Genomic DNA, 16,835 nt, shown 5'->3' with positions numbered 1-16,835 from the left:
GCTCTACACCCTATTAATGTGCTTCACGTGCAAGATTTAATGCCATAAGTAACGTGCATTTTGAATTTTCTTAACAGCATTTCCACTTCTATAAACTTGAAAACTGGAAGGGGCAGGATCAGATGCAGGTCTTCAGTAAACATTGCCTGGCACCTTGGAGCAGAAACATACAGACTGATGTATTTAGATAAGGTATGTGCTCAGTCATCTCCAAAACTAGTCCTATCTGCATGGACGTAATTGCTTATTTAAATGGACATCACCAAATTTTCAAACAATCACAAAATTTTTTTTCTTTCCCCTCTATTTCACCTCTTATTTCTGACTGAGAATGTGATGGGCAACTTAAAGATCCATGTTGTATTTGAAAGCATAAAACCTGGATTCCTACAGTGATGAAGAAAAATATCCTAAATACATGCTAAAGATATAACTTGAAAATATAACTCACAAATAACAAAAGTAGCAACAGTCAGATCCTTGCAATAATAATAACCAGAAAAAAGTTTATTTCCTCTTATCCAAGATCCAAAAACATGTTCCAGATAAAAGAAAAAGATTTTCCAAGGATGCTGATTCTTTGCCTTTAAAATATTACACTAAAAATGCTAGCATTTTTCAAAACTTCTTCATTTTATTTCAATATAATTCCCAAGTTTAAAAGCAAAAATAAAGCTTTTAAACTTTCAAAAGACACCTCTCAACAAATGAAATCCAGAAAGGACTCTGCAAGCAAGGAACTTCAAAGGTTTATTTCCCCTGGAGGTCCTTAGAGCCTCATATCAGAATGACCTTGCTTCCAAGAGGCCTGTGGTTTCCCTTTGGCTGAAAGGGCTGCTGAAGAGAGATATGAAGCACTTTGGGGTTTTTGGTAGGGACTGCACATATAGATTCATTCATCATATCCTTTGTTAAATTAGGCTGAAAGAGCTTTTTAAACTCTGAAATACATATCTGGACATATTCAAGTGCAATAAAGCTTAATGAATTCTTAAAAGTGTCTGCAAGAACTTGCCTATGATCATCTTAATGTCATCTACATTTAAGAAATGCCCATGATTATTTTATAATATATGAATTTAGGGGTGATATGCCTCTGATTTGATTACGGAGTGGATAAGGGAAATGATGCACAATTGTGTGGTGGAAGCCATATCACCTGCGGCAGATTACAGGCATCGTACTTATTTACATAAATTGTATTTTCTTCTGTAATTTATAACAATAATAGGAACAACAGCAGCCACAGCAATAACAGCAATAATAATTAAAACATAACTTCAGGTCAATAGTTTCACAACATGTCCCTTTAGAAAAATCATTTAGAAATGTGCTACGTATTATTTTAGGAAATTTCCATTACACTTAGTTTAAATACCAAAATGAAAATTAATTTTGAACCAGAAAACTTTAGGTTTTGTTTAGAAAACATCAAATGAAACATTACTCTTTTCAGAAACTCTTCTATTTCAAGTTGAAAAATGTACTGAATCTTGTCTTTTCTTCTATGAAGTTTTGCTTCAACTAGCCCATCAGGCTTGATACCGAAAGGAAGTCTCAAAAATTTCCTGATCAGCTCCTGTGCCAACTCTGCTCAAAGTTGTTTAACTTTTTAGAGTGTATGACCGAATTTCTGTGTAAATTAGCACCCAGTAGCTGACTTACGCAGACCTTCCAAGGATTCAGCATCTTGTGTGATATTGTCAGGCCGCCCCTCATGTACGCCTGCAGTTCTGTTTGTCAGACAGTTCATAAGGTTAGAGAAACAGTCTGCAGCCTCCGTACCTTCTAAAATTCGTATTTGCTGTGCAGCCAACCAACTGGCCCTTTATATATTACACTTTATTATTGCTTCCTTGCTAATTAATGGTACAAGCAGAACAGCCAGAAGCGGATAGGAAGTGGTCACAGGCATAGAAGCCATTTGGGGCATAATACTGGCCTTTAGGCTCACTGCCTTAGCAATCAGCTCGCTCCCCACCAAGACTCCCATCTACTGCTCCCTCCTTCTCCCACATCAGGTCTAACTACCCCGTCCTCCACCCAGCACTCCTTCACTCAAAGCCGCTGGCTCCTGCCGGCCCACGACACATCCTGCACTTCCTTCTCTCTCATAGGGACTTTCCTACAAACATGTTTTCTCTTAGCTACGCTGTTTTCACCATATATTGACTTTACCTTCTGCAGCTGTCTGCAAATGCAGCTTTTCTAGTGAATGCAGCAGTTATCCCACAGCAACACCACAGATATTCTGTAACTTTCTGTCCTTTAGCTAACAGCATTATGCACAACAACCTCCTCTTCTACTGAAAACTTCTTCAGTGCTTCCAAGAACTCCTATATTCTATTCACACAACTCCAAAAAAATCTTCTTGCTTGAACTTTTTCTTGAAGATGGCTGCAGCACAATGCCACCTATTTTCCACATGTCCTACAGCATCTGCCCTCCTGCCTCCCCTACAAGTATCATGTTTTGTTCTGCTCCATATTCTAATCCCACTGCTTTTTATGGCAGCCTTTAATAGACCCCAAACCAGAATTTTCTAGTTGCATACTCAAAATGCAGAAATGCATACTGCTAATTTGCATGTAGCTGAATGACTCAGTAACCTAATGTGCAAATAAAATGTATAAACATCACATGCACAAAACTTTGCTGTCTCACTACAGCTGAAATTAAACTCCACCCCATTTATGTTAATTACTATAAAGTATGTCGCAAATAAAGTGATAAGTCTACAAGGCAGTATATTTAGTAAAACAAATCATCTTTCTTGAGAAAGAGTTAAAGTCACTATCGGCTACTGAATACATCACTGAATGTTAAAGTGCTTAAATAAATAAGCAAACTTAACTTGTGAGTTACAAGAAAAAATAGCAGTAAGAATTTTATTCCTCACCTGTCTTGGACATAGCTAACAAAAAAGGGTGTAAAGATCCTCTATTATCTCAATCTTGTCAGAATTCATATATCACAAAAAAGAAGATGCCCAAATGGCTATCTTCATACATCAGTGCTAAGTTAAAAAAAATGGTAAACTATGGGTAAAATAAAAACCTGATGGGTTGTCACATGGCTGGCAACTTAAAAATACATTGCACTGCAAAATCTACTTACAATAATAAAGGTATACTGCACACTTTGCTATATACTTATTTAGTGGCTATATAGCATGTTGTACAGCTACGTGTCAACCAGATAAACAGAGTTCATAAAAGTCATGTATACACAACAAACCAGATGAATGACACTAAGCTTCTGTGGATGGTACAGAGATAAGAAGGGTATAAAAACCTAGATAAACAGACAAGAATAAAAGATACTACTGTATATCAAACTTATTTTTGTTTCCTCTTACGTGTTACCCCCAAAATTGTCCAATTCACAGCTCATTCTGTGTTCTTGCAAAGAATGTGCCTGATGTAAAGCTCTCTTGTATAGGCACCTCAGCGCAACATTTTAAAGTGTACTCCTAGATAATTAATGCTTCAACATTAATTCTACTGTAATAACAGAAAAGAAAAATTGGCATTACCTGGCACTGGTTTTGGTACATTTTTAGATCCTCCTGGAGCTTTAGGTTTTCCTCTTCTAGCTTATTCCTGTTTATTGCTATTTCATTCACAGTTGCCTTTAGCTTTTCAATAACTAACTCATCCTTTTCACTTTTGGGCTGGCTGGAGGTAATTACCTCTTCCTGGTTTTGTTTCTTACTGTTTATTTGGAATTGATAATTCTGGGTCTGTTTCTAAAAAAGAAGAAAATCTTTGCAATTAACTTCAATAATTCTATGTGAATTTTAGGGCCAAACCATTGCTACTAAAATCATAAAGGTATTTCCATCCTCTTCACCACCATTTGCTCAGAAAATATGGCACAATTGGAATGGTTTGCATGCTACTTCTCCACTGGGTATTTCCTTTTTTTTGGCCTGAAGTTCCTTGCCCTTGTTGAGAAAGATACTTTAGAAACTTTCAAGTGTGCAGAACTTTTCAAGGGTTTTTCTCCTCTGCTGTATATTTCCCTAGTCCTTAATGCAAATTAGTCCCAAATGTGAAAAAGGTGACTATGATGACCTACTCAAAGCAGTTAACTATAAAAAAAACTATTTGAGAGAAATGTTTCTCTTTGATACATTGAGCTCAGTAAGAGTTGTGTATATATGCCTCAGGATAGATATTAACCTTTGACTAGAAAGCTAGTATTACATAGTTCATGTATAAACAGCACAGTTAGTTACTACAGTAACTGTACTTTGATATCATTATCCATAATCTTGGGGAAGAATTATTTCCACATTCATCATCTTTGGAAGCAACGTCACACACTTCCTTCAGTTCCTTCTACTAATTAAAAAATCCAAGAACCAAAGCTTCAGGAAATTGGTATTGGTGGTATTTGTCAATTCACAGGCACTGCAAAGAAACATAATTACTATAGTAACTGCTTTTGCTGTTTAGAAAATAATCCATATGGATTAATCTACTGGGAGATTAACAAACAGCAATAGTCTTCCAGAAGACTGAGAATTAGCTGAAAATATATTCTGCAAACCATAATCATGTCTAGAGTTCAAGCTGAGCAAGAAAATTTATATTAAAAATAAACAGGGTGCCATATTTCATTAATGAGGACTGCAAAAAGGCATGCTTTAGACTGCTTTTAATATCATACTTTTTAAATCTACTGATGGCAGTGATGTGAACCTCAACAGAAAAATGTGGGTGACAATCTTGTGAATACTCCATTTTGACTTGTCCAATTGTATAATCAACTCAACATGCATCAGATTTGTCTAGTCAAAGCCTGACTTTTTTCATCAGATATATGTATGAAAATTCAGTAATTCCAATATAATACTTTTAGCATCTATAAACTAAACTTAACTGTCAGCCTTGGAGGCTCTGGATATGGATAAAGACTCTCATAGGAATGCTTAAGAAAGTGTTTCACTAGATTAAGACAAAATGAATTTAGGCCCAGTGGAAAAGGGGATTACCCGTCAGTGACATAACTGGATTCTCATTACTTCATTTTCGAGCTGTTTTGTGGACCAATGAATTTGTAAATTATTTATTTATTTTTTTTAGAGCAGGACAGTTCATCAAGAGATACATTACATCAATATTTTGTTCTGGACTGGAAGGAATTAAAAAATAAAAATATGCTATATATGCTATATAGATAAGTAAAAAGTAAATGGGCAATGAAAAAAGAATCACAAAGCCAACCAAGGACAATGACAAGAGGTCAGAAAATTCTGAATGGTAACTTGAAACCTGAAAAATATGAGCAAAAAGGAGTAAGTGATCCAACAAACATCTCCAGATTGAATTTGGAGCAGCATATAGAAATTTGTTCTTCACTGTACATTACATTAATGTATATTTATGATCCTCAGAAAATGAGGTGTACCTTAGATTTGAGGAAACCTTATATTTGACCTTCTTAGTAGTAGCATGTACTGCTTACTTTATAAGATAGTTTTTATAACTTGTAATCACAGTTATTTGTACTGAAGACAATACAATGTTCTGACAAATATCTCCAGAGCATACTCAAAAAAAAAGCAAAAAGGAGCATGCATTCCTTTTTGTACTTATCTTTTTCAGAAATATTGTAATTTTCATTGTGATATTTATTCATATTACAGGAGAAAAATAAAATTCAAATAACTGTATGTATCAATAGATCTTTTAGTGCAGGTCTGCCTTACTTAAAAGCAATGTATCCGTGTTCGTTCTTCAGGTTCACTGTAAGGTTAGTGAGATTTAGATTTTTTTTTTTTATTAAGTTAAAAAAACTTTCACTGAGCTAACAGCTTTTTAATTATAGTTTTCTCTCTAAAGCAGGAAGATAGGATTTGTACCTGAAATAAATTACATTTCTCTGAGAGTAATTTTTGTTGAGCATCTAAATAAACTAGATGATTTTGGTAGATGGTCCCCTTCTTATCCCATTCCCTCGATTTTGCTTCAAATTCCTGAAAGACAGCAAAAGAAGGTTACTAAATACAGGAAAAATTACTTTTTCCCTTAATCTAAATAAATTTGTAATTTGTATAGTTCTAAGAAAAATATAGTTCTGTAATTAATACATAGTCTTTCTGTAATCTTGGAAAGAAGAAAAAAAGAACAAGTATGTAAAATAGCCATCTTTCCCTTCCACCAAAAAAAATCCAGTCTTAAGGACTGCTGATCTAAACAAATTGGATATTAAACATAGTCACTGAATCAAAATGATAAAAATATTTTATATCACTTGCATTGTTGTAGATCTTAGGGACCTGATTCATTACGACGGTACACCATTTTTATTGGAGGGTAGTTCCCGTGATTTTAAAGGAGTTATACCATTGTAAAGTAATCAGTAGGAAATCAAGCCCTTAATGTTCAGACAATCTAACTGCTTTTTTCCCTTTTTCTTGAACAAATGGGACAGCAGCTACAGTGAAAAAAAAAAGTACTTCTTGCTCTCTTTTCAATTCCTGCTTCTGATTCTGAATTTTTTTACCTGAGTTACACAAAACTTAGTAGTTTTTTACCACGGTTACACAAAACTTGATAAACAAGTTCTATTATAATCATATTTCTCTAATAAAGTTTCTGTATTTGCATTTATATTTCTATTGATACTGTGTTTGATTTTGCTTTTAAATCATATTAGATTGTATATGTTCACAGCTAGACTTTAAAGACAGTATCCTACAAAATAAGTAGGAGGTAGAAGAACTCCATAGTTATTAGAGTTGTTGCTCTTTTGGACTGAGTGAAGAATTAGCAAAATAACAGTATACTGTTTTACACAGTGAAAATTAAAATGCTTTTTTAAGCTGCTCTAAGAACTTCCTTTTTCACAATGGAAATAATGTTGGTCCCCACAAGGTAGATGATTTTGTATAGCTATTCAAAACTCTGTGTTACTTGAATTAAAAAAAAACAAGGTTTTATTTGCTGAAACCAAATCAAATGCTTTCCAAAATAGATTAATACAAATCTTTCCATAAAGCTTTCCTAATAATTGCTTTGGCATTTTAAACCAATAAAAATCTTCCTGTGTGATTAAAAATATGAAGATTCAGACTACTAAATGAGGAATGCAGGTTCAAGGCTTTACTAAAGCATTGCTGAGCTTAGTAGATTTTCAACACAGTAATTATTTTCTGAATACTAGAATTTGCTGAACATATTCCAAGCATTCATTTTTCATACTGCATAATTAATCAAATGATAGCATTGTGTTACATTATTTTCACATTTTAATCTTGAATAAGGTCATTCTCAAATTAGCTGGATCCAACAGTTTCACAGTTGTGATATATTTAGTCAATGACGGATGTATAACCCATTTATTATTTTTGTAGTAGCAGATGTTGACAGTTACGCTGAGGTCCAAAGTTTAGTAGATTTTCTGGTAAGGACTCTTATGTCTGGAGGGATAGGGATTATGATTCAATCCTGTCCTTAGCATCTTGTATTTTCCAGTTCCCCATTCAGTATGCTAGATCCTGTGGATTTTATTTTTAAGTGCCTTATCTTTCCTCACACACTACCTAGGGAATCTAGGTACTGAGGTCAAGGTTGTGCATTGCCTCAGGTACACAGGTGCTGACAAGATATGTGATATAACAATCAGTTTTCCAATCCTTAATCCTTTTTCTGTCTATCCCTACATGATCAAAGTTGCCCTGAAGTCTATAAAACTTGAAATAATACAGTATATACCATGTGACACCTACAATATCCTGCATATGCAAAAATTCTCATGCCTTAATAGATGATATAATCCAATATACATATATTCATCAGGGAGGAAGTAACACTTATTTATACTGTATTATATATAAATAAGTATATATATATGTGTGTTTAACATACACTTATATACTTATTCATGAACCAGCTTCTATATTAACCGATAAAAATATTAAAAACACTTGGTTAAAGGACAGAAACCTGAATGTTAAATGATGTGCCTGTTATTGCCATGTACAGAATTTTTGTAGAATAATGAGAAATTTAAAGTCTATGACTGTAAACCACAAATTAATTCTAAAGGCATATTAAAATTAACATATAACAACAATGTAATCTTACCTCTAGTTTCTTGTTTAAATTGCTCAGTTCAAATGGCATCTCTAGGCCTTCCACACATTTTTCTCTACTTTGAACCTTTTTTTGTTTTAACTGGTGTAACTGTAGCTTTTCATAACTATGTATCAACTTCAAAAACTAAAAATGAAAGCAGACATAAGCATGCAGAATCCATCATGGATGACCACATGGCCAATCATTTCTCTAAACTAGACTTGGCAACTGCAGCTTAAATGTTCTAATTGTTTAACCAACGTAACAAGCACCAATTCAAAAAGTTAATTTCTTAGAGATGAGCAAGACCAAGCTCTTACATAAGTGTTACCTAACTGCTCATTTAAACACAGGTTCATTTGAGAACTATTTCATTTTTCTAATTTTTTTTATGGTTTTCACCCATACAGTCATTTCCTCTACTATGTTTATATGAACTGTTTTACACTTGTTTACTGCCATCTTGTGTTGATATTTTTAAAAGGTACTTCACTAGCCAGAATGAAGGATTATTGTTACAGCATTTTAAATTTATATGACTCTTTTTTATCGTGAAAATTGAAATGTTATGTACATGATGATTGTTTTCTTCTGGAATCATTAAGTACCAACCAGCGCCTGTGAGAATTAGACGGATACTGAATACTATTATGCATCTTCCCATGAAAACATGGCTTTAGAGTCAGAGGCAAAGAAAGGAAGGCACCAATGGAAGAAAATACAGCTGCAGAAAAATGGCCAGTCTGATGAAGTTAGCTGGGGACGCTAAAGGGGAAGGTGGACATTCACAGGTTTGATATAGCAGAAACACACATGGGCTGGTAGATAAATCTATATCTTGTTTTCAGCAAAAAGGAAGAGATGTTCTTGATAGCAGTTACTACATTGGAAAGCCAATGACAAGGATATTGTCAAAGAAAACACCAGAAATACGGTCTTGAGGAAAACTAACTGAAAGAACTTTGTGAAAAATGTTGACTAGAAAAGAAGCTTAGAGCTATGAATAGAGGTCACATCTCTTCTTGTTTTTTTTTTAAATGTAGGGATATATGCTGTATTACAGACTCTGAAATAACTAGGTCTGCATTAAAAAAAACCAAAAACCCTCTAACAGGAAATTGCTTGCCTAACCAAAAAACCCCCATAAAAGCTCTATTTTTGTTAACTGCTCAAGCTAACTACTGTCTGGAAAAGAAACTATTTCCGTGGAAAAAAACAGAATCCTGTTGAACCAATACGGAACAAATAATTGTGGTCTATGCAGATAACAAAGATGGCCAAAAAGTTCCGTAAAAGATACAGAACAGAAACTGGAGCTGGAAAAACATCTGGAAACTTCCTAAAGTCGTGTGAGATGATTATGGGGTCAGCAGCTGAAACCTGTCCAAAGAGAATGAGAAATCTGTTTGAACTCCTCATACGGACTAGGAAAAGGAACTGAAAAGATGACCAGCAGATAGATTGTTATAGACCAGGTTTCACAAAATGAGTAGGTTCAGGAATAGCTTTGACCAACTTGGAATTTTCTAACAGAAATCCTGTAACAAGGACTTACTGAGCCAAAAGATCACCTTCAGAAGGAAATCAAAGGTCCTGCAGACAAGCTGCCTGTATTTGAAATTGAACTTACCAGAGAACATAGTTAAGATGTAATATTTAAAATGGATCAGACTGTTTCAGCTTAAACAACATAGAACTCACTGTCTCTGGAAGAAAGGTGCCCTTTTTCAAATAACAGGAGTTTGGCTACTGCATATGTTATGGCCTATGTGAAATGCCTGGGAAGAGCAAAATCTAGATGAAGACAGGTATTACACTGGTTGTGCTAAAAAGGGTAGGAAATACAGGATCCAACACTGCAGCAAAACAGTCTAAAATGGAACAGAATGCCCCAAATGAGAAAATCAAGTTTGAAAATTAGACTCCTGTAACGTAATGAAATTTGGATACCTCTGACAGATTATAGTCTGCGCATTATTAAGACTAGTAACTAGACTAAAAGCTAAGAATCTTACCATTTAATTCTACATATTAATTTTAAAGGTAAGGTCCAAATTGTTCTATTTTCATGCTGTACATGTAAAGAAAAGATGAGGCATTTTAGTGTGTTTTTGGGTGGGATTCATCCAACTTTAGATTTCTGAAAGATAAGACATCTAAGCCTGAGCTACTCTGAATTAGAAATAGGTGCCTCCAACTGAGGATTCAGTTCATTTCAGCTCTCTTAAAAGCTTGTCATACAAAGAAATGATTTGTATTCTAGGGGTGTCCGTTTCCCTCCATTGACTTTAAAGGGAGCTGGAGGTAGCTCAGACTTGGACATCTAACTTTTAAATGCCTAAGTTAGGCACTTAGTTGCTAAAGTGCTCAGAGCAAGACTGAATTCTTGTTCCTTTGCTGAAAGATTTCTGTCATTTTCAAAATATGAATGGGCATAACTACTAACTGCTAATACAGAAGAAAAATTGAAGGAAGAACATAATGAAGGTGAACGTCTAAAGTTTTTGCTATTTAATCATAACATAATATTGTATATTTGAATGAGTGCAGCAGAGTGGCCTAAGAGTTTCAAGCTACATATCAGGAATTATTTCACTAAAATAATAAAAATATAGGTTTTACTGCATTGACCACGCACATAATTAATACTATGGGACTGTTGCTCACTAAATAGCTGCCTTTCCAGTAGCAAAAGGTAAAAAGCACTGAGGATCACAGAAAGAGTATATCAGGGAGAAATTCTTCTGAGTAGCTCAAAGGCTGGTAGAAAAACAGTTGCCTTTTATATTTCTACCAAGATCAGGATGGAACAAAACTTGGGAGGGACTCTAAGAAACTATCCGCACAGAAAGATAAAATGCAACTGTGTGAATAGTAATGCTCACACCAAAGTTTGTGCAAAATTAAATTGTAGCTCTGGGGAATATACAGTGCAGAAGGAGGTATAACTTTCAAATGAGGACAAGAAAAAGAGCGACAAAGGAGAGAGGACAAAGATTAATAATAACAGTGAAGCTCCATATTTTAGATAGAGTTTGTGCAGCTGAGAATTGGGGACGTTAAACTCATCCTACATAAAAATAGCATCAAAGGCTGGAACCTTTAATAAAATAAATAGGATGACAGAAAGAAAAAGAAGTGTGTGGGAAATGTATGCTGGGAAAGTATGCATATTCTTAAGAGCCAGAAATCGTTTTGGATAAAGGCCAAAGGTAAGGAAGTTCAGGTGGTCTGAGTGGTAACTAAGAATGAAAAGCGTGGCCAGAAGGATTACCAGGTATATATAGAGGAGCTGGAAGGTTAGGGAGGGCCAGACTTTTAAAAAAACCTATGAAGAGAAAATACATAGTATTTGCTCATGGTGAGGATTTGCAGGGGAAAGTAACAACCTCAAAATCAAAAGCTTTATGAAAAATGACCTGGAGTTTCAATTTCAGAAAGAACAGTGGAATTCTTAGCAACAACACAAAACATAAAAATAGTGATTTTTAACATGAGATAAAAAGATCTGCTATAATTTGGGGGATAGTTTTGCATTGCGAAAGGCACTTTACAACTTATACCTAAAATGTAACACCTTTTTTTAATTGTCTGATATTTAACTTCTCAATAATCATGCTAAGATGTAAATATCTTTTTTCCTGTAATTTATCGTGTAAATTATAAAACAGCTTTTGTTTCTAGCTCTTTTCCCAAATGATTAAAAGTGTTAATTACATGCCAACTAAAACATTCTCAGCTTACTCACAAAGCTGTTTGCCAAACAGCATTCCATAATGAAATATAAACATATATTAAAAAAAAGAAAGAAAACAAAACTTTAAAGATAAATTATACATTTGTGGTTTGATGGACTGTGGGTGATAAATGTTATCACCTCTGAAAGAAAATCATGATTTCCAACTTAGGCAATCGAAGCCAATTCTACCATAAGTGTGATTGGACATCTGACTTGAAAAATTTTAATTATAAGACAAAATCTCCGGTAGCAGAAGCCAGTAAAGAAAACAGAAGAAGAACAAGAGAAAAAAACACAGACGTACAATTTTGTATGTTAACATGTTAAAATCTGAGAAACAGAATAGACAAAAATTCACTAAGACTTTAGATTCATGATTGGAGTGGAAAATAATGAAGAAACAAAAATACAGGCATGGAGTAAACATAGTTCATATAAAGCCAAAACAAATTTACAACATAAACATTCCAGGTTACTCTGCTTTTAAAACTATCTTCCCTTACATAAAGCTACCAAGCCATTTTAATGATCCCTATAAACCAGACAAACTAAAACCAGAAAAGTGTATGGCAATCAAGGACATGATGAGAATAGTTTGTCTCAAAATTCCTAATGGGCATCACAGTCTTATCATCATGAATCTAATTATCTGATTTATTCATTTCAGCAAGGTTTCAAGTTATTAGTCCACAGTCAAAAAATCAAATATCTGCCTTCAGGACAGTTGCCTGCATTGTCACAATCCATCCAAGAGTCCCGACATGTCAGTACAGAAATGATAGCCAGGTTGGAAGTTGCAGTCACCAGCATTGGCATGACACAATTTACCTCTCCCAGATCCATAAAGGTGAATCTATTATATTATGCACATGGAAGATCTTTATACTGCAAACAGAAAATAATGAAACTGACATTTTTCTTACTTGAGATTTCAGTGCTTGAAGCTGAACCTCATAATTCTGAACCATTTCATATTTAGTCTTCTGTAAGCTTTCCAGTTTCTGTTGAAGTAGTCCCACCTACAGTTAGAATAAGCATTTAATTTTACCCTTTCTAAAGTGTTCAAAAATGCATAATTTTTGAAGCAGCCATTTGAAACTTCAAAAGAAGACTGTTGCATAAAAGATGAATGTTAAAAAAAAAATGTATTTATTTCTTTAATAATAAAACTGGACACCACAAACCTAGATTGTACTGACATCAAGTTTGGGATTTTAGAGTAAAAAATCTCTCTGCATGCTTATGTTATGATTTAATGATAACACTGTATGTCATGACAGACCCTTAAGTGAAAGCAGTTCTGGCCAAACTATATGAATGAATCACTGGCCACCAGTGTGAAAATTTTGCTGGAATGCCTTATGTAATCACATATATGACTTTCAACTACTTATGTACCAGTTACTGGGAGACCTTGTAGGCTCATTTCAGTTCCCTAAATGCAGTGCCATTTGAGATATATTGAGTTATCTGATGTTTTCACAGAGATCTGACAAACATGACAAGGAGCATACAGGAAATCTGTATTTTTCTGGAGAGGCAGCAGGAAGCCAGGTGGAATATTCTAAAATATTTCAGATAATACCTGTGTATAGGCAAATAAATTAAGGCTTTAAGGGCTGGCTAGATGAATTATTCTCTTGGCTTCTCTGACTGTAATGACTAAGGGCAGCTGAATTGAATTCTAAATTGCTTGTTAGGGTGACTTACATCATTTTCCAAACTCCCACTGACTATAATGGCAGTTTAGACACCTAGTTCACACACAGACATTTATGTGTAAACACCTAACTTTAGATGTCTTAAACTAGAGTTGAATGCCGTGCTAGAGCTCACTGATGTCTCTGAACAGCTCTAAGTGGTAATACAATACAAATTGCACTGTTAATAATAAAATTAACATATGAAGCCAGTGTAGCACGTAAAATGATAAAAAATGGGGACAAAAGGAATTACAAAGACAAACTTTGGTCTAACTTTTTGAACAGTGCATTTTCATTTTCAATTTCTGATGATGCTAGAAGTGTTGGCATTTAAAAAAAATTGAATTATCTTTTTATAACTAAACTGAGAATATTTGATCTAGATCCTAGGGAAATAAAACAAACATGGAACTTTCAATGGCATTTTTACTATCATTTTTCAGAACAGAATCACACTTTAAAACAAAACATTAAAGATAATTACTGACCTTTAAAACTGTGTTTGGTATTTTGACATGACAGAATGAACAGGACTACTTATAGAACATGTTATTAACTAACTCCCAGAATAAATACTTTCTTCATAGAATGTGATATTTTTAAGTACCTCTTGACCTTTTTGATCCAATTTACTTTGGGCATTTGCTAACTCTTGATCCTGGATATTCATCTTTGCCTCCAAAGCTTGCATCTTCCTTTCCCATTCCACTTTCTTGCTGTTTACCATGATATCAATTTGATGCATTAATTCCTGAAGTTCAGCTTCACATGGAGAAGCTCTAATAATATAAAAAAATACATATTTTTCTAATAAGTAAGAACACAGATTTTAATTTAGATTACTAAGATTTGTTTTTAATTATGACAGAAATACACAGTTTTCAACATCAGAAAAAAGATATGGAGAAGCTAAATGATGCCTTCAAGTGTAGCTGGAATCCCACTTCTTCATTCTTAAGTTTGCCTGAAGTTAAAATCAGAATATTTAGGATATTCTGGATTTTTTGCCTAGTTTAAATGCTGTTTAATTACTCTTTCAGGGATGAGTTGCCAAATGAACATAAATTAAGTTGAAAGAATGTTGTAGTGGGGCCAAAGACTTCCAGGCCCACACCTCAATGGCCAAGAGTAAGAGGAGCTGAACACTAAGTTGCACTTGGACACAGGACTTCCCACTAAGAGTACAGTAATAACGGAAGCAAGTTATTAAACAGCCAGCTTGAAAACCAGCAGTCATTCTTAACTGCTTGTTCAAATTTTACATTCTGATTTCGCATTCTCTTTGGTAAATGGATTTAAGTCACAAGACAATTTCTATAACATTAGTCTACCAGGAAGCATAGAAATGACTGCATTTTGAAAGAGATCTCATCTTTGGGGGACACTATGCTGGACTTAAATACAGATTGTGCATTATCTGCAACATAGTACCTTTTTTCCAAACTTCTGAGATTAAGTTTGGAATACATCCCTTACAGTATGACTTAACTGCCAATGATAGAATATGTTTTATATTGTTGCTTTCAGATCATGATATCTCATAAGTAGCAAAATAATGCATATATCACATAATCACAAATCACAGAATAGCTGAGGTTAGAAGGGACCTCTGGAGACCATCCAACCCCCCGCTCAAAGCACAGTCAACTAGAGCAGGTTACTTAGGACGTTGTCCAGTCAGGTCTTGAATATCTCCTAAGGTAGAGACTCCACAGCCTCTCTGGGCAACCTGTTTCAGTGCTTGACCATCCTCACACTGAAAAACTTTCTTCTTAGGTTTAAACAGAATTTCTTATATTTCAGTTTGTGCCCATTGCCTCTTGTCCTATCACTGGGCAACATCGAGAAGAGTCTGGTTCCATCTTCTTTACCCCTCTCACCAGGTATTTAAACACACTGATAAGATCCCCCCTGAGCCTTCTCTTCTCCAGGATAAACAACCCAGCTCTCTCAACCTCCCTTTACATATATCAGATGTTCCAGGCACTTATCATCTTTGTGGCCCTTCACTGGACTTGATCCAGTATGCCCATGTCCCTTGTACTGGGGAGCCCAGAACCGGACACAGCACTCCAGATGTGTGTGCTGAATAGAGGGAAAGGATCATCTCCCTTGACATGCTGGCAACACTCTTCCTAATGCAGTCCAGAATACTGTTGGCCTTTGCTGCAAGGGAGCAATGCTGGCTCATGCTCAATTTGCTGTCCACCAGGACTCCCAGGTTCTTTTCTGCAAAGCTGCTTTCCAGCTGGTCTGCACCCAGCCTGTCCTGGTGCATTGGATTATTCCTCCCTAGGTGCAGGACTTGGCAATCTACTTTGATGAACTGCATGAGGTTCTTCTCAGCCCATTTCTCCGGCCTCATTAATGAAGAGGTTAAACTATACTGACCCCAATATTGACCCCTAAGGCACACCACAGATGACTGGCCTCCAGATGGACTTTGTGCTGCTGGTCACAGCCCTGTAAGTCAAGAAGTTCAGCTGGTTTTCAGTTCACATAACTGTCTGCTTATCTATGCTGTATTTCACCAGTTTGTCAGTGAAGATATTATGGAAGACAGTGTAAAAAGCCCTGTTAAAGTTGAGATAAACAACATTCACTGCTCTCCCTTTGTCCACCGAGACAGTCACATCATTGTAGAAGGCTATAAGGTTGCTCAGGCATGATTTCGCTTTCATAAATCCATGTTGACTACTCCCAATCACCTTCTTATCCTTCATGGGTTTGGAGATGGTTTCTAGGATTATTTGCTCCATGATCTTCCCAGGGATTGAGGTGAGGCTGACTGGCCTGTAGTTCCTGGGTCCTCCTTCTTGCCCTTCTTGAAAACAGGCATGATGTTTTCTTTCTTCCAGTCATCAGAAACTTCTCCCAATCACCATGACCTTTCAAAAATTATTGAGAGTGACCTTGCAGTGACATTGGCCAGTCCTCTTAGCACTTGTGGGTGCACCCCATCAGGTTGCATGGATTTGTGTATGTCCAATTTGCTTAAATATTTCCTAACCTGATCCTTCTTCATGGAGGGTAAGTAAACCTTGCCCTAGACTTTCCCACTGGTTTCAGGGACATGGGATTGCCAAAAGCTCATCTTACCAGTAGTGACCAAGGCAAAGAAAGCATTCAATACCTTGGCCTTCTTGATGTTCTTTGCTACCAGGTCCCCATTTCCATTCAGCAGAAGATCCATATTTTCCCTAGCTTTCCTTTTGCTGCTAATGTACCTGTAGAAGCCCTTCTTGTTGCCCTTCATGTCCCTCACAAGATTCAAGTCCAGGTGGGCTTTGGCTTTCCTACCCACA

The 16,835-nt window shown here is 35.5% G+C and overlaps 1 protein-coding gene across 1 annotated transcript in view; it reads right to left on the bottom strand.

Annotated features, from left to right (window-relative positions):
* DEUP1 (deuterosome assembly protein 1) overlaps positions 1–16,786 on the bottom strand; it is a 39,549-nt gene extending 22,763 nt beyond the window's left edge. The window contains exons 1-6 of the mRNA XM_067289681.1: positions 16,630–16,786; positions 14,138–14,337; positions 12,751–12,846; positions 8,098–8,232; positions 5,871–5,984; positions 3,537–3,749 (exon numbers count right to left, since the gene is read on the bottom strand). Of these exons, the coding sequence (XP_067145782.1) occupies positions 3,537–3,749; positions 5,871–5,984; positions 8,098–8,232; positions 12,751–12,846; positions 14,138–14,337; positions 16,630–16,786 (915 nt within the window). The remainder of the gene's footprint in view (positions 1–3,536; positions 3,750–5,870; positions 5,985–8,097; positions 8,233–12,750; positions 12,847–14,137; positions 14,338–16,629) is intronic.
* Between the last annotated feature and the right edge of the window lie 49 nt (positions 16,787–16,835).

This window comes from Apteryx mantelli, chromosome 1, assembly GCF_036417845.1.
Source record: "Apteryx mantelli isolate bAptMan1 chromosome 1, bAptMan1.hap1, whole genome shotgun sequence".
Classification (NCBI taxonomy): Eukaryota; Metazoa; Chordata; class Aves; order Apterygiformes; family Apterygidae; genus Apteryx; species Apteryx mantelli.
The sequence above is the reverse complement of the archived record's forward strand: the minus strand, read 5'-3'. Positions and strand labels throughout refer to the sequence as shown.